The sequence below is a fragment of the Mercenaria mercenaria genome, chromosome 8 (genome assembly GCF_021730395.1).
Source record: "Mercenaria mercenaria strain notata chromosome 8, MADL_Memer_1, whole genome shotgun sequence".
NCBI classification, from domain to species: domain Eukaryota; kingdom Metazoa; phylum Mollusca; class Bivalvia; order Venerida; family Veneridae; genus Mercenaria; species Mercenaria mercenaria.
The window spans coordinates 6,694,171-6,718,811 of record NC_069368.1 but is presented as its reverse complement, the minus strand read 5'-3'; the positions used below and the strand labels follow the sequence as shown (position 1 = coordinate 6,718,811).

The 24,641-nt window shown below is 34.4% G+C and overlaps 1 protein-coding gene across 5 annotated transcripts in view; it reads left to right on the top strand.

The window, feature by feature from the left end:
* LOC123565530 (centlein-like) overlaps positions 1-24,641 on the top strand; it is an 81,463-nt gene that overhangs the window by 28,379 nt on the left and 28,443 nt on the right. For 4 of the 5 annotated variants that reach the window (XM_053549307.1, XM_053549304.1, XM_053549305.1 and 1 more), the window contains 13 exons: positions 6,366-6,447; positions 7,744-7,847; positions 9,171-9,227; positions 10,786-10,993; positions 13,004-13,056; positions 14,242-14,325; positions 20,126-20,230; positions 20,808-20,896; positions 21,136-21,406; positions 21,682-21,803; positions 22,276-22,401; positions 22,910-23,010; positions 23,674-23,759. In XM_053549307.1, the coding sequence (XP_053405282.1) occupies positions 6,366-6,447; positions 7,744-7,847; positions 9,171-9,227; positions 10,786-10,993; positions 13,004-13,056; positions 14,242-14,325; positions 20,126-20,230; positions 20,808-20,896; positions 21,136-21,406; positions 21,682-21,803; positions 22,276-22,401; positions 22,910-23,010; positions 23,674-23,759 (1,488 nt within the window). Of the gene's footprint in view, positions 1-6,365; positions 6,448-7,743; positions 7,848-7,926; positions 7,934-9,170; positions 9,228-10,785; positions 10,994-13,003; positions 13,057-14,241; positions 14,326-20,125; positions 20,231-20,807; positions 20,897-21,135; positions 21,407-21,681; positions 21,804-22,275; positions 22,402-22,909; positions 23,011-23,673; positions 23,760-24,641 lie in introns of those variants that run through there. The other variant, XM_053549308.1, reaches the window with a different exon arrangement.

The following is a 24,641-nucleotide window of genomic DNA, read 5'->3' as shown; positions in this document are numbered from 1 at the left end:
AAAAATATTGTAAAATACACATGAAATCCATGGAAAGCAAGAAAACGCCAAAATCGTATACAGAATATACGTAATTTGCCATTGTTCGTTACGTGTCCACTTCTTTAAATAGAGTTTTGATGAGGCATGTCCCTCCAGTCGTAAATGTAATTTGCTGGTTATCATATAGGGTCCAATACTTTGAAAAAAAAAAAAATTAGACATGCCCCTTTAATGTAAATATAGTCAAACGAACACATGGATTTCCATTAAAGCCAGAAAATGCAGAAATAACGTAATTGAAAATATGTAATTTGCTGAATGTAATTGCATGTCCACTATCTTAAAAAATTGTTAGCTCGACTATTCGAAGAATAGTCTAGCTATTCTACTCACCCTGGCGTCGGCGTCGGCGTCGGCGTCACACCTTGGTTAAGTTTTTGCATGCAAGTACATACAGCTATCATTTAAAGGCATATAGCTTTGAAACTTATTTATTCTTTTTCTAGGTCAATTACCAACCTCACTGGGTCAAGTTACATAACTCTAACATGTATTTTGAGCAAATTATGCCCCCTTTTGGACTTAGAAAATTCTGGTTAAAGTTTTACATGCAAGTTACTATCTCCAAAACTAATGTAGATATTGAATTGAAACTTCACATGTGTCTTCGGGGTTATAAAACTAGTTCATAGCAGCAAGTCCCATAACTCTGACCTTGTTTTTGGCCAAATTATGCCCCTTTTGGACTTAGAAAATTTTGGTTAAAGTTTGCGTGCAAGTCATACAGCTATTACAAAAGGCATATAGATTTGAAACTTATTTTTCTTTTTCTAGATCAATACCTACATCACTAGGTCAAGTCCAATAACTCTGACATGAATTTTGGCCAAATTATGCCCCTTTTGGACTTAGAAAATTCTGGTTAAAGTTTTGCATGCAAGTACATACAGCTATTACTAAAAGGCATATGGATTTAAAACTTATTTTTTCTTTTTCTAGATCAATTACCTACCTCACTGGGTCAAGTCCATAACTCTGACATGTATTTTGGGCAAATTATGCCCCCTTTTGGACTTAGAAAATTCTGGTTAAAGTTTTACATGCAAGTTACTATCTCCAAAACTAATGTAGATATTGAATTGAAACTTCACATGTGTCTTCGGGGTTATAAAACTAGTTCATAGCAGCAAGTCCATAACTCTGACCTTCATTTGGCCAAATTATGCCCCTTTTGGACTTAGAAAATTTTGGTTAAAGTTTTGCGTGCAAGTACATACAGCTATTACCAAAAGGCATATAGATTTGAAACTTATTTTTTCTTTTTTAGATCAATTACCTACATCACTAGGTCAAGTCCAATAACTCTGACATGTATTTTGGCCAAATTATGCCCCCTTTTGGACTTAGAAAATTCTGGTTAAAGTTTTGCGTGCAAGTACATACAGCTATTACTAAAAGGCATATGGATTTAAAACTTATTTTTTCTTTTTCTAGATCAATTACCTACCTCACTGGGTCAAGTCTCATAACTCTGACATGTATTTTGGGCAAATTATGCCCCCTTTTGGACTTAGAAAATTCTGGTTAAAGTTTTACATGCAAGTTACTGTCTCCAAAACTAATGCAGATATTAAATTGAAATTTCACATGTGTCTTCGGGGTTATAAAACTAGTTGACAGAATCAGGTCCCATAACTCTGACATGTATTTTGGGCAAATTATGCCCCCTTTTGGACTTAGAAAATTCTGGTTAAAGTTTTACATTCAAGTTACTATCTCCAAAACTAATGCAGATATGGAATTGAAACTTAACATGTTTCTTCGGGGTTATAAAACTAGTTGATAGCATCAAGTCCCATAACTCTGATATGCATTTTGGTCAAATTATGTCCCCTTTCAAACTTAAAACTCTTTTGATATTTAACATTTTGGGTAATAATTTCCTGCTTCTGTGACAATATTTCGAATAGTCGAGCTTGGCTGTCTTACGGACAGCTCTTGTTTTTATGGTGCATGCCCCTTGAAGAATTATTTGTATTCACAATATGCTTGGGAGACAACAAATAACTTTACCAGTAATGGCCTAATATTGTCTCCGATATGAAAGACAATTGTTTATTTGAGGCTTATTGTCTTATCTGGCGACAGTTTTAGCAAGACATATTCCAAAATGACGTTAAAAGATAGAAAACAGCTACCAAGTCTTTTATTTTTATTGGTCATTTTGTGTCTAGGGTATTGGTACAAGCCATTGAAAGAGGTCATCAAAGATTGGGTCGCACGGTTGATTAGGTTAGTAGCTAAGCATGTTATGATTAGATTAATTTCGTTGGACAGTTCTGCACACAGTGTAATTGTCGTTTGTGACGCGTTACTGCTCACTTGTGTTACTGCCCATTGTGGGGAAACTGGGTATTGATCTGGCGGCGACAGCAGAACAAACAGCTATCAGAGAGGCATTTTTTATTCTATTTCAACAAATCTTGGACAATTCTGCTCTCTCTGTCGAGAAATAAAATGAGCTTAAGTTTTGTTTGTTTATTCTTAAGGATTGTTTTATGTTATTTAAGTCTCGTTAAGACGATAAATGTGCATTTGAGTATTTCCAGTACACCAGTTAATTTAAAAGCAGTTGAAGTAGAATACAATATTTGCATTAATGTTGTTTAATATAGGAAGTAATTTTAACAGTTTTTTTCATCTTTGTGAGATATTAAAGGAATTTGATTGAAGCCATGAAATTTTTTAGAATCTCTAGATGTCGCTAGATGTTTGTGGTAAATCTTTGAATATATATAGGAAGAATTCTTTTTTCAGTGTTTTATTTCTAAGATACAGTTGAACTCGCTTTAGCAGTCATCTGTATTGAGCAGCCACTTGCCTTATGCAGCCAGCCAGAACTCTAATTGACTTTTTGTTCAGATTTCAACTTTTCTTATGCAGCCACCTGTCATAAGCAGCCAGATTGTGTTAGTTCATTGACTGGCTGTTTCACACAGGTTTAACAGTATGTCATTCTGTCAGTACCGCTTACTCAAAGCAGTAGTTTACCCAGTGAGAGAAACTGAGCCCATTTAGGTAAAAATCAATGGTTGCAAGTTTAATCGCTGGGTGAGAGGAAACATTGTGTTGAAAGTTGTTTTTTCCTCCACCATTTTGTGCATTCATTCTTTTGCATGGGCATGAAATTTCAATGTTTAGGCCAAAATGACTTTTTTTGTGGGGATATGAATTTATAGATTTCAAAGTTTGAATATAAGATGAATTGGAAGTTTAATTGTTTGTTGAAATTTCGTGGATTAATAGAAAATAAGTCCTCATAATATTAATTTAACTTTTACCCTGCTATATTTCTAAAATGGACTGTTCCATCATTCAATTTGGGCAGCACCACTTATTATTCAGAGGGGTCTTCACTGAAAATTTACTAACTGAATAATGAACAGTGCAGACCATGATCAGCCAGCACAGATGTGCAGGCTGATCTTGGTCTGCACTGGTCGCAAAGGCAGAATCACTTGCCGCCAGCAGGCTAAAGGCTAACAGCATTCATGTGTTGAAGCTGTGAGTTACTTGCGGAGAACAAGGCAACACTGATACAGAATCTGTGAATAAGTTAGATATATTGACCTTCCCCCATCCCTCCGATAGATTACTGAAATACTGTTGAAAAAACAACTTTCAAACAGACAAAGCTAGTTACCACTCTGTATCGAAACTAATTCGGTTTCAACCATGCTCCTCTATATGTTACAACATCAGTGATTTTATACGGACAGTCACCCCTGTATTAAGCAGCTTGCCAAGGTAGTGACACACAGTCTGGCTGCTTATGGTAGATAGCTGTTTTAGACAAACACAATCTGACTAAAGTACATCTCCTATATTACGCTACGCATAGGATCTGAAAACGACCTATTCATTGCCTCGTTCTGACGGCTCTTTCGCTAGCCATTCAGAGCCTAGCTTACAACATCTTGCAAATCTACATGTAGCATTGACTTTTGATATTTACAATTCTTATGTCGTAATGTATCAGATAGCCGATTAGCTCAGTCGGTAGGCCACTTGCTTTGTAAACGAGGGGTCCCGGGTTCGAGTCCTGGAATAACCGCATATTTTTCTTATCCTTTGACAATCGAACAAGTCGTCTGATTGGATAACAAGTCGTCTGATTGGATAACATAAAAATAGCAATAATGGAAATCCAAAATATACAGAAGACGAATGTGAATGGGTCGTTCTCAGATCTTCGTTTAGAAGATCAAGTACTTTAGTCAGATTGAGACAAACAGAAATTAGAACAAAAATCAGTTTAAGAAGCAAGAAGACTAGTGGTTGCTGTATACAGGTGACTGTTTAAGGCAACTTGTTGCTGCTAAAGCAGGTTGAATTTTAAATATTGCCTGAAATTCATTTGATTTTTTTTTTCTTTTTTTGTTTGCAAGTGTTGAATTAAAGAAAATACTTTCTTTATTATAACATAAGTCCGGAGGGGTTTGACACTACATGCTTTTATGTAAGTCTCTCAAGATTTTTTTTTATTGTTGATGTTGTTTTTGTTTCAGAAAATTTAATGTTCCAAACTAGGAGAAATACTTTTCAAAAACAAACGCTGGCTCGTAAAACTAATTGTCAATGTAACGTCATTGTTTTGTAATTAATGGCGCGTAATAAAGATGAAAAGATATGTTGCATGCTTTCGTACAACTTATCCGCAGTATTTATCTAAGTGTAATTGATTCCACATTTCCATGTATCATCGCAACAAACAGTACAATGTGTCCCTCGTGTATACACTTTTCACTACAAGTCCTTATAATTTTTGACAGCCGATAATATTGTCTCCGAAGTTATAACGACACTTCTGCAGCCTCTTGTCAAGAAGAAACAGTCCACATTGCGGAGCCGCGGGGACGATAAAGACTAGTATTATTGTTAAAACATAATTGAATTTCTCCCTCGTTGATAGTCTTGAAATAATGCGGTAATTTATTTTCATTAAATATCAATAATGATTGTCGCAGGAGGCTCTCACTGAAGCCAGAAGGATATAGTTGACAGAGTAACTGCCGTGCGGATTCCTGTATTTGTCTAGAAAGCTATGTATACGATGTCAAAGTAATCTATTGATATTAGTGAAGAAATTGTACAGAAACTTGTAGAATACAATTCTGTTCTAAGCTTTATACATTCGGTTTAATATTTGGTACAGTTATCTCAGTGAATCAAGATACTTGTAATGTGATTTGATTCCCAGGCATAGTGTATGTTCTCTGTTGACTATGTCTCTTAATAATTTGTTTTCCACCTCTTACTAATGCGGGGTGGTTATCAGTTACTTGAGGAGAATAGCTCAATACTAAATCCAGGAACACTGGTTAGGTTAACTCACAGCAATACCATACTTAAATACTGTTCAAAATAGCTTTAGACCTGAACAGACAAACTGTGTTCAAGTATTGAAGATATTTTTTCCCCCAAAAGTTAGAATATAAGAAACTATACTTACGTTAATTAACTTGAAAAAATTAAGAAGAGAAAGATTTATTTTCAAGTACAGTCTTGGAAGACCGAAATTGGTTTGTTTACAGATGTTGTTGCTCTTGAGATCTTGTTTTGTTGTTATAGACAGATTGTTGTTATACACAGAGTATTGTTATAAAAAGGTTGTTGATCTAGATAGGTTGTTGTTATGCACAGGTTGTTGTTATATACAAATTGCTTGTTGTACACAGGGTGTTGTAATACAAAGGTTGTTGTTATACACAGGTTGTTGTTTTGTACAGGCTGTTGTTGTACACAGTGTTGTTATACAAAGGTTGTTGTTATATACAAGTTGTTGTTCTTGAGGAGATGTTGTTATACACAGGTTGTTGTTTTACACATGTTCAAAGGTTGTTGCTCTGGAGAGATTAATGAAATTAGAAATTTCATTGAATACGAAAGAAAACATCTGTCTTTGTAGAGGTCTTTATAGAGAAATGTTTTGCTCTCCCAGCTGTGATACTGTCTTCTTTGCAAAAGCAGAAATGATCTCTAAAGTCAAGGGAGTAACACAATCATGTTGCCGAAGTTAGGCGGCTGCTTAAGACAAGCTTAAAGTAGAACATTAATACAGTTTGATAAGTTACTTGATTGGCTGCTTAATTGAAAGTTGCTAGTTAATAAGGTGACCACTAATTGAACTTACATGTGAACTTTGTTTCAGCGAGAAATATGATTTGTTTTTTTCCAGTTTATAGACAGTATTTGTTGTAGAATTGACTGCAGTTGTGATTTTACAATGATGCAAATATTTTAAATAACATGAAAAAAACAGTACCACTTGAGACAAACAGTAATCAAAGATGTCTGAAATATTTGTTCTTTATATCTTTCAGTTGCGGAATATTGAGGGACGTGAAAAGAATCTTGAGAATGTGCACAGCGGTACAATACAGGACTATGAACGAGAGAAAAGAGGTATGTCAACAGATTTTGCCAATGTTGTAAAATGTTGTTTAAAGTGTTTTGATAATTGCTTTCAAAACTAACCTCAACACATCATAAACTGTTAGCAGTTGCAGTTCTCTTTGTTAATTTGACATTTCTCTTCACTTTTTGATGTTTGACTTCCCTTAGGCTCTTCGTGAATTTGAGATTTCCCTTTACACTTTGTTGATTTGACTCCCTAATTGCTCTTTGCTAATTTGACATTTCTCTTCACTCTTTATTTGACATTTCCCTTTGCTCTTTGTTGATTTGACATTTTCCTTTGCTCTTTGTTGATTTGACATTTTCCTTTGCTCCTTGTGAATTTGAGATTTTCCTTTTACTCCTTGTTGATTTGACATTTCTCTTCACTCTTGGTTGATTTGACATTTCCCTTTGCTCTTTGTTGATTTAGTATAGATTGCTCTTTGTTGATTTGACATTTCCCTTTGCTCTTTGTTGATTTGGTATAGATTGCTCTTTGTTGATTTGACATTTCCCTTTGCTCTTTGTTGATTTGGTATAGATTGCTCTTTGTTGATTTGACATTTCCCTTTGCTCTTTGTTGATTTGGTATAGATTGCTCTTTGTTGATTTGACATTTCCCTTTACCCTTTGTTGATTTGTCATAGAACTCTTTTTGTCTTTGTCAATTTGATATTTCCCTTTGAACAGCTGTTCCCCTTTGTTAATTTGATATTTCTTCTTAGTTTGCTCAGTGCTATTTGGTGGTCTCCTTTGACCGTTTCCTTTTGTTACTTTTGCTCTTCGATCAATTTTGCTCTTTGTAAATTGGTTGTTACTTATTGTTCTTCATTTATAAGATGTTTCTCTTTTCCATTTATTATTCTACTGTCATTTGCAAAGAAATTACGAGCAGCAGGAACTGCTTATTGCAGGTTAGAACTAGGATGTAAAATGACAGGTTTTTAGGTTATAAAACCTTCTTGAGTCCAGTCTCAGACTGCAGCTATGCCATTGGTTGATTTTAAAATCAAGGTCAGAATCAACCAATCAGATGTTGATGTTTTGGACTGGTCTTCAGACTTACTTTTATAACCTTGATGCATGGTTTCCTTGCATAATTGAACTCAACCTGAGAATGGTATTGTACACAGTAACAGATAAGAAATAAATAAGTAGTTAGGAACATTTTGTCAAATTTATTACAACTAAACCAAAGTTTGACATTGTAGTTTATCTTTAAATGTTAATGAGAAATTATTTCCAGAAATATCTGGTGAGAACACTGTAATTATTATTGAATGTTGTGCTATATTTTTGTAGAGATGTCACAGAAAATACATAAACTTACGACAGAACTGGAGAAGTCACGGTCAGAGAAAGCAGATGAGATGGCTCAACGGGTGCAGATGGAAAGTAAAGTTAGGGTAAGTAAAGCTGGATTAAAGGATAAATGAAGGTTGTTGGGTTCAGTAAAGTTAAGGTAAGTAAAAGTAGGATAAGTAAAGTTAGGGCAAATAAAGTTAGGAAAAGCCCAGGTAGTGTATAAGGTAGTGTATAGGAAAAGCTAGGGTAACTAAACTTAGAGTAAGTTAAATTAGGGCAAGTAAAGCTAGAGTAAGTTAGGGTGATAAAAGCTAGGGTAAGTAAATAAAGTTAGGTTAAGTTAGAGTAAGTAAAGCTAGGGTAAGTTAGGGTGATTAAAGCTATGTTAAGATAAGTTAGGGTAAGTAAATAAAGCTAGGTTAAGTTAAGTTAGGGTAAGTAAAGCTAGGTTAAGTTAAGTTAGGGTATGTAAAGCTAAGATAAGTTAAGATAGGATAAGTAAAGCTAAGATATGTTAAAAACGAGTAAGTTAAACCAGAGAAAGTAAACTAGGGTAAGTTTGAAGTTTTGAAATCTGGGTTTTTTGCTGTTTTGCAAACAGTATTTCATTTATGCAGTGTTGTTCATTTAACCTGACAAGTGTTACTGGATTTGGTACTGGTACTGATTTGTTCTCAAATAATTGATAACTTCTCCACATGAATATGAGGTGAAGAAAAAGTGACTTAAGAAACATTGTCTAAGGTCAGATTTTGGCAAGAAGATGTACTGTTAACATGGATCAAACTTGCGACAAGTCAGTTCATAGTCTTGTGCTATAACTGAAAAAGTAGTGCACTGATTTTCTTTCTATAGGAATAAAGACAATGTTGCTTGTGTCAGACTGTTAAGTTCCTTGTATGTCCTCAATTGGCAAGTATTTGGGGTCAAAAAAATGTATAAGGAGTTGCACAGTTCATTTAGCCTGTGAAATATCTTGGATTGGGCATTGTAAGTGCCCTTTGTCTGGCTATGTGTGAAGGATATGATATCATAACTAGTGGTCATTGTCTTACTGACCTGGTCTGGCCTGTAGAAAACATCTGAATTATTTAACCAGATGTTACTGTGAAACCATTAATATTTGTCGGGGGCTAATTTTCATGGATTTTATGGTTTTGTTAATCAACAAAATGAAATACCAAGTGACAGATAAAAGTCCCTATCCTTTTACCTTATAAAGTTTCATATCCCCTTGAAATTTTAATTTTGGTCAAAACCACAAAATTTCATGACCATGTAATTAAATGATTTTACAGTATTTTGAAAAATGGAACTTGAAAAACTAATGACTACATTAATAGACATGATGATATATTTAGCTGAAGTAATTTCGTCACATTAATTTGCAAAGTAACAATATTTGTGTTTGTTCTTGTCGCTAGGTGATGGACAGAGAGGTGGAACAGAAGATAGGAAAGTTTGAGGAACTAGTCAAAGAGGTAATTTTAGCGTCTGGACAAGATTTCTCTCCCATCCATCCATCCATCCATCCATCCATTTTTAGCTCCCATTGGTCCAAAGTGCACAAAAGAGCACACTTCATCCATCATTGTCCACTGGTCAGCAGTTTTGCTGTTAACACATTGAAGACCTCATTTCTTAAGTAAGCTTCATGAGACTAGTACACAAAGTATATTTATGGTCTTAAGATCACAGACAAGTTTGGGCATTACTTATTGAATAACATGGTATACCAGAGTTATGGCCCTTGATTTAGTAAAAAATTCTGTATTTCACTCAGAGTTGCTCAAGAGTTCATATCTGATAAATTTGAAAAAAAAACTTGTACAAGTAATTAGGTGGGCAATTCAAGGCCATCATGACCCTCTTGTTTTCTATGAGCAGTTTTACATTCCTAATTTCATAAAATAATTTTAAAGCAAGCAATATGTTATCTACATGTTTTTGTTTTCAGTTATTAGTATAGAGGGATCTAAGAAAAAGAATATATAAGTACAGTTGAACCTGTCTTAACAGTCACCTGTATTAAGCAATCACTTACATTAACCTTTAGCATGCTAGATAAATTGTCGTCTGCTGGAAATGTCGTCTGCTAAAATTGTAAAGTTCATTCAATTTGCTCCAAAATTGGAAGAAATATTGTCAGAGTAGCAAACAGCTTGGAACCTGATCAGACGCCGATTTAATCGGCGTCTGATCTGGTTCCAAGCTGTTTGCAAAGGCTGTTAAATTCGCCTGCAGCAGGCTAAGGGTTAAGCAACCAGTCTTCTTACTTTCGCAAAAATGGCTTTTGTTCTAATTTCAACATGTGTTAAACCGCTTGCTTTAAGCAGTCAGATTGTATTGTTACCTTGGCTGGCTGCATAATACAGGTTTGACTGTATTTGTTACTTATCAAAAGTAATTTCCAGTGTTTAAGAAATAAATCCTCAATGATGACAAAATTTATCCTGATGAAACACTGAGGGTACTTCATATACTACACTCACTTTACTCAAATAAATCTCATTAGTTTAAGTCTGAGAGGATTGTGCTATAAATCTAAGTTTGTCACAGTGGTTTATTTCAGTATTGGGGGAATATTGTACCAAAATTACTGAAATAGGAGGAAAATCATGCTGTGAAAATCCCATTATTTTTCGTATGTTTGTTACATTCAAAATAAAAATGACTGATAAGGTATGGTTTGCATAATTAGGTCGATCTTCTAAGAAGAGTTTGGAATAGGTAACAAAAAGGTAAAATAAAATGATGGAATTTTTTGTCAAAAATGGAGAGGGGAGGAATTTTATTTTCTATTACACAAATATTTTTTTACATCAAAAGTTACTGAAATAGTATCCCCTTTAAGTTAGTTGTGCTGTCTTCAGTTCAAATACTAATGCCTGTAAGTCATGAAATTTAAGTGTGTAGCAGTTTAAAACAATCAAAATTATTTACTACATAAGTTGAGAGATGTCAAATATGGAAATAAAAGCTTGCTCTTAAGCATTTGAATTCTTTAGATTGTTGAAGTTGATTGTTTTTTATTCACAGTTGGAGGAGGCTCGATCACTTTTGCGCCGGTTTGAATCCCAGGCACGTCAACAACAGCAAGATCTGGAATACAAGAACCATGAGCTTGAGACTGTGCGCAAGGAGCTGGCAGAACTCTGGTCTACACATAACCAGTTAACAGAACACTCGAGTCAGCAGGCAGACCTTATCCGACAGATACAGTCGCTGCAAACAGACACACAAAAAAGTAGGATTTAGATTTATAATCATCGCGAAATTTTTATTTACTTATGTATTTGAAAGTGTTGCTATACAATACTGCACAGTCATTTTAATTTGTTGCAACAAAATTTTGTGGATTTGGCCAGAGTAGCCATTTTGTTGGATTTGTAGATTTCTATTTTTTCGACATAATTTGAATGGGCATCTTACTTGTTCATTAGGGTTAAATTTGATGGATTGAGTCCGCTACTAAATTCACGAAAATTAGTTCCCCAGCAATATTTATGATTTCACGGTATGGGCTGCTTTACTACTTCTGGTAAAAGCAGGGAAAATATGTTTTTAGATAGACGGAGATTTCAGACTTGTTTAGGTTTGCATGTTACAATGATTTGAGGTGTAATAATTCCTAACATTTCAGTTTTTACACATTCATAATGTACTAGTTGCACCTTAATCTGAAGTCTTAAACAAGTTGAGTTTTGTGTAGTGAGCAACACTATTATGTCTTTTGGACACATTTTTGCAGACTCAGTATTCGATATAGATATTTACTACCATTACACTTATGTAGACATAATACAAGTATGCAATTGCAGCCTTCATTTATGATACTGTAAAATCATGAATATTTGTGGCATGCTACTTTTCATGCATTTGATGGTAGCATAAATTGTTGAAATTAAATCCCAGTGGACAAGTTAAATTTCCGCTCATTTTATCTTCAGAAGTTGAAATCCATGAATTGCTATCCCCATGAAAGAGATGTTTTTACCAAATCCATGAAATGTCAGGGCCATAAAACTGAATGATTTCACGGTATAACAGTTTTGTTGCTTAGAAAAGTATTTTGCATCTGACGCTAGTTCCGGGAAAGTTAAGAAAATTCTGGTACATAGTTTCTACTTTATCCTTTATTCTTTGCATGTAAAACAAATTTAAGAAAATATTTGATAAAAAGATGACTGAATTTCACTCTTTGATCAAAGTAGGTTTTTTAGCCTTCTGGCGGGATTCTGGTATTGTGACCAGTGCAGACCAAGATCAGCCTGCACATCTGTTCGCTCCACTGTTCGCTATTCAGTCAGTAAATTTTCAGTGAACACCCCTTTGATAAACAAGTGGTACTGCCCAAATTAAATGACAGACCAGTCCATTTTAGAAATTTAGCAGGGTAAAGGTTAAAAAAAAAAGAAAGTAAAAACACATTGAAAAAAGAAACAATCTATTTACTCCCATTGCAAATGCAAAGATTATTCAGTTAATAAATTCAGTGGAATATTTTCTAGAATTCAGTTTTAAAATACTGCTTAATAATTTCTATAAATGTGAATATTTCGTCCATAAATAATACCCAAATGGACAACTTATTCAAGTATTAGAAAAAAATCAAAACTTCCTTTCTGAAATGTTGACTGGCATATCAAGTATAGGGTATTAGTACAAAATTGTCTTCTGTAATATAAAGTTAATTTGTTTTAACTTGAAATTGAGAAAAATACTAGCAAAGGACAATATAGTAGAATTTGTTTTACATCACTAAACTAAAAGTTTGTGTATTTCATTTAAGGAGGGTGGCTGATATTACCAGAAGTTGTTATTTTTTTTTTGGTAATTTGTTACAGATAAAGGACAGTGCCCTGCTGTATCTTTAGGAAAAAAATGGCCAGGGCTTTTTGAAGAGGGAATGTTCATAGGAATTTCTGTAAAAAATTGAAATGGTCATAAAATAGTTGTTGATAAGACTAATAAATATTTTTTCATTTTTGTCCCTAAGTTGTTTTGCACGAAAAAATGTAATCCTTTAACCAAGCATTGAAGTCAGAATTTTTATTTTGAGCTTTCAACAGGGATTTTTAACAGCATTAATGAGGATTGGAGGGAAAAGAGAGTATATACACTGATGTGGAGTGACTCAAGTTTGCTCCCCACCTCTATCCTCCAGAACAGATGTGTGAAGAGAGACAGACTGATATAGAGTAAAAAGTCATCAGTTGAAGAATGAATGATTAAACAAATCTTTGTTGTATTTCAGTGATGAAGAATCAAGAAGAAGCATATTCTCTAGAGAGCAATTCCATACAGCAGGTAAGAGTTGTCCCCCTTAGTTATATTGTAGATTAGAAAACAGTCGCGAGGCTAGGGAAGACGCAGCGGTCCAGTAGTAATATCGCCTGTCTATGAAACTGGAGGTCATGAGTGAGCCACTGTTCCTCCAACTAAGAATTACTAGCATTGGGATAAGATTCCTGTGTATGGGTGCTTTACACCTGGCATGCTAAAGAACCAGGGAATCTTCTAGAATTGAAGCCTCTACTGTATCTTGCACTATTTTCCCACAAACATATGTAATAATCTTTTTATCATCTGACCTGAACCAAGTCCTGTGGGACTGTTTTAAATTTTGCTCACTTCATTCAAAAATAGCCTTGGGGCTGAAGTAAAACCTACCTACATTTCTTCCATAATTTGTAATCTAAAGAGAAAAGGCAAAATAGAGAACTTTTACTGCATGTAAGTCAGTATTTTAAAGATGTCTAACTCTGCCCCCTTCTATTTCAGAGGTAAATTCACTGAACAGCAACAAGAAATCACTTATTAAATGAAAAATTTCCACTTTTGTACAATAAATTAATAGCAAGTCTTAAAAAGAAGTAAAAACTTACTAGAAAAAAAGGAATATTAGGAAATATTAGGTCCCGTTGGGACTTGAATCTATGCCCACCTGAAAAATTCAAAGTAGGTTTATGGTAGGAGGTACACTATTATGGGCTTACTACTTTAACAGAGTTGAAAAATGAATTAAGAAATAATAAGCATCAAAATTTGGTTTATATTATGAAGGCCAAAGGCCTGAGTAATATTTCTACGCATAAGAACAACAAACGAGGGTGATTCTACGATAAACCTAATTTAGATACTTATTATTTCAATTCTAACACGACTTACTTCAAATAATGTAAGACGAGAATCAGAAGAGTAAAAAACGTAAATCAAATGTAAATTACAACTGCGTGTTATGCCGCAGCATTATTTACCTGGAATAGCCTAAACTAGGTGCACTCGCAGCATAGTTCAAGGTCGGTTTATTGCAGAATAAACTGAGATAGATTTTGCTCTACAAGTATATAGGTTATTAGCTGGTCATGTTAGAATATGTAATAATTTCTTTCATAACATATTTAACATAGAATCATGAGTTTTTAAGAACATACATAACAGGCCATAACAAAATTTAAAGTGTTTTTTAACAGATACATTTCAAACTTTCAGATGTACACAGAACTCACATCTAGATACGACACAGCAAAGAAAGCTGAATCGGAACTGAGGTCAACTGTACTTGCTCTGAAAAAGGTTTGTTTTTGGTTTAAACAAGTTCATTTGACATTGATTGCAGAAAAAGGTCTTGATGCTGATGTTAACTACACTTGATGACCATTTCCTTGAAAATATTGAATCCTGCCTTACCATTGGTCAATTTCTGATTTATGTTCAGAAAAACCGCATGTTGAATATTTGAATGCAAGCTTACCATTGGTCAATGTCCAGTTTGTGCCTAAAAACAGCCAATCACATGTTGAGTATTTGAATGCAATATTACCATTGGTCAATGTGCAGTTTGTGCTTAGCCAATCACATGCTGAGTATTTGAATGCAACCATACCATTGGTCAGTGTGCAGTTTCTGCTTAGCCAATCACATGCTGAGTATTTGAATGTAATCTTACCATTGGTTGGTGTGCAGTTTGTGCTTAGCCAATCATATTCTGAATATTTGAATGCAACCTTACCATTGGTCAGTGTGCAGTTTGTTCTTAGCCAATCACATGCTGAGTATTTGAATGCAACCTTACCATTGGTCAGTGTAGGAATATTATCCAGCATGTGAATTTGTGCATCTGAGTCTTTTAGTTTCATTTCACTGCAAGACCAGAGTTATGGCCCTTGACTTAGTCAAAAGGTAAAAGTTTATGTCCCACGTGTCTCAAAATGTACTTTACCAAGAGTCATAAAACATTAGATGATTGTTATATAGCATGTGAATTTGTGCATCTGATGTTCTCTTTTTTATTTCATTCAGCTAGGCCAAAGTTATGGTCATTTGCTTAGTGAAAAATACACAAAAGGCTTTAAAGTTTTTGTTGCATATATCTTTAAAAATATTTCACATAGTCATGAAACCATGTACAGTGACAGGAATGGGGGGTACCTGTATCCTGTGGACATGCATCTAGTTTAAATATTTTTTGTAGCTTGCATCATGTCAAAACTGTTCATTCATTGTATGTTATTGTTAATTAGAATTTGCACAGTTTGTAGTTAAAATTCATGACCCCCACCCTCTGCGTCTTGATTTTATTCTAGAGTGAATAAATTACAGCCAGCCAGCAGATTCTGTGTGTTTTAAATTCATTGTTATACACAGCATTCTATTTATTTAAATGTATTGAATTAGTTAAAATGCCAGAAAATTTCCCTTGAGATTAATTAGTCAGTGTGGAATTATGTTGAGATAATTTATGGTCTTAAAATTAAGTGATAACCAGAACTTCAATTAGTTTAAAGGGACACACATCTAGAATTATGTCAATTTTCAATAAATTTAGAAAGCATTTTCATTAGGTAGTATTTTTGAATTTAACATAGAAATGAAATGAGAGGGTCTCTGTAGTTAAGTGGTTAAGGTTGCTGTCTTTGAATCAGTTACCCCGTATCACAGTGGATTCAGAACCTCACTTGTGATGTAGTCTGCCCGCTTAGCTCAGTAGGTAGAGCATTGGTCTACTGATCGCAGGGTCATGAGTTTGATCCCCGAGCGGGGCGTATGTTCTCCGTGACTATTTGATAAACGACATTGTGTCTGAAATCATTAGTCCTCCACCTCTGATTCATGTGGGGAAGTTGGCAGTTACTTGAGAAGAACAGGTTTGTACTGGTAGTCTGGTACAGAATCCAGGAACATTGGTTAGGTTAACTGCCCACCGTTATATGACTGAAATACTGTTGAAAAACGGCGTTAAACCCCCCCCAAAAAAAAAATCACTTGGGATGTAGAATTCTTCCATGTGTGGCAGCTATCTATCTGGTTTATGAAAGGTTGGTGGCTCTACTGGTGTCTGAAGTAATGTACATAGGAGCATCTGAGGTCTTGAAGGATTTTTATGAAACTGGGGTCAAATGATCACCTCATCAAGACGATGTGCAGAACTTATGAGTCAGCCATGTCGGCTCAAAGTCAAGGCTACAACTTGGGGTCAAATATTTGAGCCTTCCATTTTGTGTCTGCTCTGTATTTCCTAAACCCCTTGAGGGATAATCATGAAATTTGGGTCATATGATCATCTCATCAAGACGATGTGCAGAATTCATGAGTCAGCCATCTCGGCTTAGGGTCAAGGTCACAACTCAAGGTCAAAGGTTTGAGCCTTCCATTACATGTGTGCTCTGTATCTCCAAAATCCCTTGAAGGATATTCATGAAACTTGGGTCAAATGATCACCTCATCAAGACCATGTACAGAACTCATGAGTCAGCTATGTCGGCTCAAGGTCAATGTCACAACCCGAGGTTAAAGGTTTGAGCTTTCAATTTTGTGTCCACTCTATATTGCCTAAACTCTTTGGAGGATTTCATGAAACTTACAACTTGAGGTCAAATGTTTGAGCCTTCCATTTTGTGTCCACTCTGTATCTTCTAAACCCCTTGAAGGAATTTCAAGAAACTTGGGTTAAATGATCACCTCATTAAGATGATGTGCAGAACTCATGAGTCAGCCGTGTCAGCTTAAGATCAAGGTCACAACTCAGGGTCAGATGTTTGAGCCTTCCATTTCCTAAACCCCATGAAGGATTTTCATGAAACTTGGGTCATTTGATCATCTCAACGAGACGATGTGCAGAACTTATGAGTCAGCCATGTTGGCTCAAGGTCAAGGTCACAACTCAAGTCAAAGGTTTGAGCCTTCCATTTTATGTCTGCTCTGTATCTCCTTAACCCCTTAAAGGATTTTAATATGAATTGGCTGTAATATTCCCCTTTTCAAGACAATGTGCAGAATTTAAAATTCACCCCTGCCAGCTTAAGATCAAAGTCAAAGACCGCCTTGTTGATATCTTATGTTTGATATTCATTTTTTTAAACTGAAGTATTGCAGTTCAGGCAGCAGAGGCATGCCCCTTTAAAGAATTCCAACCGAAATTTCATGCCCAGGAAATTAAATGATTTCAGAGTGTGACATTTCTTAAATCATAATAATGTTTGCTAATAAGATAATTTTCATGTGAAAATATACTTTGAAAGGTCTTTTTTCTACAGCAATTAAGAGTTACTGTTTTGGAGTTTAATACATAGGCTGAAAAAGGGATAGATTACTGTGAAATCATTCAGTTTCATTGGTTTGGGCCAAAATGACTATTTCCCGAGGACGTGAATTCATGTATTTAAACCTTTGAAATGAATGAGAAGTTTGTTGGGATTTAATTTTGTGTGGATTGACATAACTGTGAAAGCCATGAAAGTAAGTCCCCCACAAATATTTTACAGTATAAGTAGGTCCTTGGTTTGATGAAAGAATTATGAAAGGCTGGAAATAGATATCTAAACATATCTTAGTATAAATTTAATCTTTGACATTGATTTGCCCTTGCATTTATCTTCTCTATACGTTGCCTTTCCAGTACCTGCCTTTCAGTACCTGCCTTTCCAGTACCTTTATCCTCCCCCATACAATGATTTTGGTTAATGTTGACCTGCCTTTGAATTTTATTACCCCTTACATTATTTTTTTTCTTACTTTTTTCTTTCCTTACATTGATCTTACATTTATCTTCCCTTACATTTATCTTTCCCATATATTGATTTCCTCTTACATTGATCTTCCCTTACATTTATCTTCCCCATATATTGATTTCCTCTTACATTGATCTTCCCTTACATTTATCTTCCCCATATATTGATTTCCTCTTACATTGACCTTCCCTTACATTTATCTTCCCCATAATATTGATTTCCTCTTACATTGATCTTCCCTTACATTTATCTTCCCCATATATTGATTTCCTCTTACATTGATCTTCCCTTACATTTATCTTCCCCATATATTGATTTCCTCTTACATTGATCTTCCCTTACATTTATCTTTCCCATATATTGATTTCCTCTTACATTGATCTTCCTTTACATTTATCTTTCCCATATATGATTTCCTCTTACATTGATCTTCCTTACATTTATCTTCCCCATATATTGATTTCCTCTTACATTGATCTTCCCTTACATTTATCTTTCCCATATATTGATTTCCTCTTACATTGATCTTCCCTTACATTTATCTTCCCCATATATTGATTTCCTCTTACATTGACCTTCCCTTACATTTATCTTTCCCATATATTGATTTCCTCTTACATTGATATTCCCTTACATTTATCTTCCCCATATATTGATTTCCTCTTACATTGATCTTCCCTTACATTTATCTTCCCCATATATATTGATTTCCTCTTACATTGATCTTCCCTTACATTTATCTTTCCCATATATTGATTTCCTCTTACACCTTTCCTTACATTGATCTTCCCCATATATTGATTTTCTCTTACACTGAACTTTCCTTAACATTATTTTCCCCATACAATGAACTCCCCTTACATCAATATTTCCTTACATTCATATCTCTGTACATTGGACTTACTTTACATTGGTATCAATTTACCTCACATTGATATCACTCTGCATTGATTCCCTTTTTATTGGAACCCACTCTTCCCTTACATTGATATTTTCTTACTCTCATCTTCCTTTATATTTATCTTCCCTTATACTGTATTCCCCTTACATTTATCTACCCTTACATTGATATCATCCTACATTGATCCTCTGTTACACTGATCTTCCATTTACCTACGGAATACCGAATAGTGACGATTTAACAAAAAAACCAAACATTTTATGAGGCCTGAAAGTTTTATGATAAATTGAAACAACATGATTGGAAAATTTAGTTTTTGTTGTTTTGTCTTTTGTACAACAGATTCATCATACAAGTTCTGTATTTTATTTCCCCCTTTGGAGTTATTAGGACATAAAGCTAATTACTGATTTTTTGTCTCCGTGAAATTGAATTACAGTTTCTAAATTTCATATTACAAACAATGTATGATTTTTACAACGTAATTACCATTCAGTGCGATCGTAATTTACAGCGCCTCCTATGGGACAGATCTGAACCTGATTATTACGGAAATTGCTCAGTCCAAACGACACTAAAATATATTTACGTCATATTTTTGACGGCAATAGTAAATAGTCGGAGCAAAACTTGTCATATTAAAACTGCGCTTAATCAAACTGCATAGTAATTATTTGCTTGCCGTTTGACATCGATGATAAATATCGGGAAGAAAATGCGTCATTTTAAAGTTGGGGTCTTGTGAAAATTGAGATAGCTTCAGAAAAAAAAGTGTTATTAATGAATAGTATTAAAATTGTGACCCAGGAGAAGGCACGTTACTGAAGATGGTGTTCTGGATGATTAAGTTGCATTTCTTAGGCATTTATAACAATAAGTTTTATATGTTCCTAAATATGGAAATTTATATAAATGACTAGCGAATATTAGAAGAAATTTTGAAATGTTGCAGATTCTGGCATGAAATTTTAGTAATTAGAAAATGAATAAAAGTTTTGCGTGCTTGAGATGTTTTTAAAGCTATGGAATTTTTCTGTAGTGGTTGAAGCATTTGTCTGTTAGTCTCTCTGCCCATCCATCCATCCATCTGTCCATCCATCCATCCGTCCATCCGTTCCTGCTATCAAATGAATACTTCTGTAAATCTGTTAAATCCTTTGCTCTTAGGTGGTAACATTCCCTTACATGGCTAAAAGAACAATAGAGTATACAAACGGGTAGCCATATGAGTAGAAACAAACAACCTCCATCATCTGGAAATGAAAATATGATTTTCATCACAATTTTCTCTCAGCTGCATATGAATTTATTCATTCATTCATAAAGTAGTGCCTTATGATAACATTTACAGTACGCCCTAGGGTGTAAGACAAGTTTGCCAGCACTGGCATAAAATACTGAAACTTCCATCTAGATTGCAAGAAATGATATTAAAAATTGATATTTTTGTTCATGTATATTATAGGAATTACTAGACAAAGATGATATCATAGCAGATCTGCAGTATAGACTGGACAAACAGAGGAAGCGTGCACAGGACCACAGTGGAAGCTTCCTTGATCCGGAAAAGGTATGGTTTAGTTATACAGGGGAACTTCAAAACTTAACAGCCCTGGGGACCAAGAGAAGAATAAGTTTTAAAAGTGTTGTCAGATTAAAGTGGTTCTTTTCAATAGAAAGAACATACTCCTAACAAAGATGATTATTCAGTTAAGAGGGGTTTCTGTTTTGGTGTTTCAGTAAATTGAAATTTTCTTACAAGAATACCTGAATGAAACTTGGATGCAGATGAATAGGGCTGTAGCTTGTAAATTGCAAGGGTTTGCTTATTTGTATTATGTGACACATAATAATGAAGGGCTTAGGAAAAGTTTGGACATACTTCTTTTATATACAGTTGAAAGTTGATCTCTCAAGCTCCCTTATCTCAAAATTCCAGCAATCTCGAAGACATTTTCAAGTCCCAGCACAAAATATTTTAAGTTGAACTTCGGTTATCTCCAAATAAAACGCTTGATCCCTTTGAATTGGAGATACTAAGTTTCAACTGTATATGATTTCACTTGTATTCTTTCCTTTACAATTACTGGGTTAGTGTGACTGAAAAAAAAAGCAAGAAAATCAACGAAATATTTCTGATTTTGCAGGTTGAACCAGTGTTGGATCTAGAATTCAAGGTGAAGTCAATGCAGAAAGAGATTGATAACCTGCGGAGACAACTTGTGGAGAAAGAGGGGTAAGTGGAGCTTCCATTTGCTCATAGTGAAGAAGTTGTGAATTTTGATATTGTTTGGTTTTAGGAATTTGAGCTTTATTCTAGGTCTTAGTTAATTTTACCCATTTATGAAATAGAAAGTGATGATTATGCTTTTGCTTAAAGGAAATGCTGCTTTCAAATTTCTTGTATAAAATTATTTCATCAAGTGAATAACTTGTGTATTTTATATAATAATTGATGTAAATACTTGATTGCAGACATATAGAACAACTTGAGGAAGATGCTATTAACCAGACAATTGAGTTTGATGTTGCACGTCTGAACAGACATGAGAGGACACATTCCACGCCATCCAGACAATTCCGCAGTATTGGTCTCAGTCCATTGAAAGCTCAAGATGAGAAACCAGAAAGGTCAAATAAAGGTCACAGGTCAAGGTCAATGTCACCGACAAGACAACAACAACCTAGACAAAGATTACATATACAGAAAGACTTAGAAGATTGTAGAGCCATCTTAAAATTGAAGGTATATTGTAAAATGGTTAATATTCATGGGGGACTAATTTTCATGTATTGTATCTTGTGGCGTCATTCCATGAAATTAAATCCTTTGGAAAAAAAGCTTTCATATTCATTTAATATTCAGTAAGTCAAAGGTTTGATTTTGTGTCTATTCAGTAGTCAAGAAAAGAACCTACGCTTTCAGATCAAATGTATTCATATGCCACAAGTAGTAAGAATTTTTTTCAAAGAGAATTAGTAAACGATTATATTTCTTAAATGAAAAACTTTTTTTTTCAGCTTCGCGAATTAGCAGAATTAAAGAAAGCCCATCAAAAGAGGCTGGAGCGGCTTAAAAACGTGCAGGAAAATTACAAAAATGTGAAAGAACAACTGAAAACACTAGAGGCAGAATATTATGGGTATGGTTTAGATGCTTATTAAGTTTATAGTTTTGTTGCTACTTTTTGTGCCTCCTAAAACTTGGTTAAATTTGCCTTTGTCCCTTCATTTTTCAATCTGTCCATTTGTCCGAATTTGTGTCATGCATATCTCAAAAAGTATTTCAACCAGAGTCATCAGAAGTCACAGGATTTTTATTGAGCATATGAAGTTATGCACCTGGTGTTTTTAATTGGGATTTCACACAGCCATACAAGAGTTATGTTCCTTGACAGTAAAAAAATATGCATGCATGTTGTATCCTATATATTTGCTATCTTTAAGGCTACTATCCTTAATATGTAGAACTGTTTTGAATTTATGAGTTGCTTTGTTTGGGAATGTTGGTATACCGGAAAACAGGATAATGGATTCTCAAATATTACCCAGGCTCCTGTTTGAACAGATAATCGAAAAAATGTTTCACATTGATTAAAATAATCCTAATTTCAGGTCTAAAAAGAAACCAAAGAAAGTGAAGCGTGCTGATCCAAAAGAGCTACGACATGAAGACAGTGGGGCAGTATGGAATGAATTGGCTTACTTTAAGAACGAAAATAGAAATCTTGTTGTAGAAAGGTATTTGATTTCTATACAGTTTAAATGGCATTTGTTGTTGCGTTAAAACTTAAGAAATTGGTGTTTGTTATAAAACTTAAGAAATTGGTGTTTGTTGTTCCTTTTATATTGCAAACTTAATAGATTTTGCCATACCTTTTGTAGCAAGAAAAAGAAAAATGAACACACTATCCAATCACCTTCCGTTTTCTGAATCAGCAACATAATGCACTTACCATAGGTATGACTTAGGTTACTGATAGAAAATTGAAAAAAAAATACAGTCAAATAAAGTCAAACCAGTCTATGAAGGCCACCTGAGGACAACCAGTAAGTGGTCTTGTGCAAGTGCTCTTTTTTACAGGTTAAAATATCTACTGTAAATGTAAAAAAAATCAACACAAGTGATTTCTTGGAGCCTGGTCGTCTCTTCACAGGTAGTCTTTAACACAGGTTTCACTGTTCAAGATATTCTCTAATAGAGGTTGTTTTGAAATTGACAGGAGTTATCTCACCTTTATATTTGTAGGATGGCATTAGAGGAAGAGTTAGACAGTCTACGTGTGAAGGCGAGTGAAGATGCAGCAACTGTTCATGAACTCAAGGTTACCATAGAACAAGAGAGAGAAGGTGTGATGTACTTTAAGTATTTACTCTCTCAGAAGCAAAGTTTTGCTAATTTCTTGTGAAAATGTAAATAGTTGAAAAGGGAGTACTGATTTCATTTAAATTTTCCAGCCACAACAGCTGTGTCATGGGGACTTGAGTTCATAGATTTCATATATTAAAGATGAAATAAGTAAATGTTTACCTCTTTGTTACGATTTAATTCTGTGGATTGACATAAGCCCAAAGTTCACAAAAGTTAGTCACCCACGAATATTAATGATTTAATAGTGTTTAAAAAGGAAGTACATGCTTTATTATATACTGTTGAATTATTTAATTTCATTGGAACAATATTTGTGTTGCAGCCAAATCTGCTTTTTTTGTTTTCCCAGTTTCCATTTTAAAGATTATATTGTGAATTTTATTTGTTATTTTTGATTTGATTTTATAGTTCGTTGCAGCCTGAATATTAGTAAAATTAAGTCCCCCATAAATAATTATGATTTTACAGTATACAGGTTTTCAAAAACTGAAATTGCTACTTATGTTGAAATTTAAAGTTTCAGTCCCCTTGACTTACAACTTCTGAATCAATATATTGATCTAAGAATCATGATCTGCCTTCAGAATGATAAGTTGTCAAGATTTATTTGTATTCTAAAGCTAGTGATTGTGTTGTTATAGAGAGAATTTATGAAAAGAAGAAGACTGAGAGAAATCTAGAGGGTGTGGCCACACAGAAGTCAGAGATAGTTCTTCTCAAGTCAGAGGTAGTGTCTGTTTTTGTTAGCATGCAAGTACATACAGCTATCATTTAAAGGCTTATAGCTTTGAAACTTATTTTTTCCTTTTTTAGGTCAGTTACCAACCTCACTAGGTCAAGTCCCATAACTCTAACATGTATTTAGCAAAATTATGCCCCCTTTTGGACTTATAAAATCCTGGTTAAAGTTTTGCATGCAAGTTACTCTCTCCAAAACTAATGCAGATATTGAATTGAAATTTCACATTGTGTTTTGGGAGTTATAAAACTAGGTGATATCTAGCTAGGTGTATTCTTGAGATGACGTTTTGATATTCTTCAAACCCATACCCACAGAAGTAAGGGGAAGTGATTTTAGGTCTTCCACATAGGGATATGTTCAGAAATATAATCTCTCAACATTAAATATCATACTTACTTTGGAAACAGTATGTTTATGTATTGAAACATAGGCATCTTTTCTGGTGGCAAAAAAAAGGAGAGCAAAATTTGTGTTAAATAAATAATTGTATAGTCCAATAGACATATTCTTGCAAGAGCGACACACTGGAAATGGAGTGAATTGGTTTAGAAGTTCCCATGATTACAGGCAAATGTTGTAGTACAGCTATACTGTAATTATACTATATAATTACAAGATATCCCTGCATTTTACATATATAATTACTGTTTTGAAATGGAAACTTTGGTGAAGGGTGTTATATTTGAAGCTAGCACCTTAGAGCAGGTGCATTGGTCAAGTGGTAACACTGTTGGACTACTAAACTAGGGGATACAAGTTTGAGTCCCCGCTTCTCCATGTAGAATTTTCAAACATTCAGATAAGAGTCCCGTATATGATTGCTCTACACACTTAAGAACCAGAGAAGCTTCTGGAATTGGAGCATAT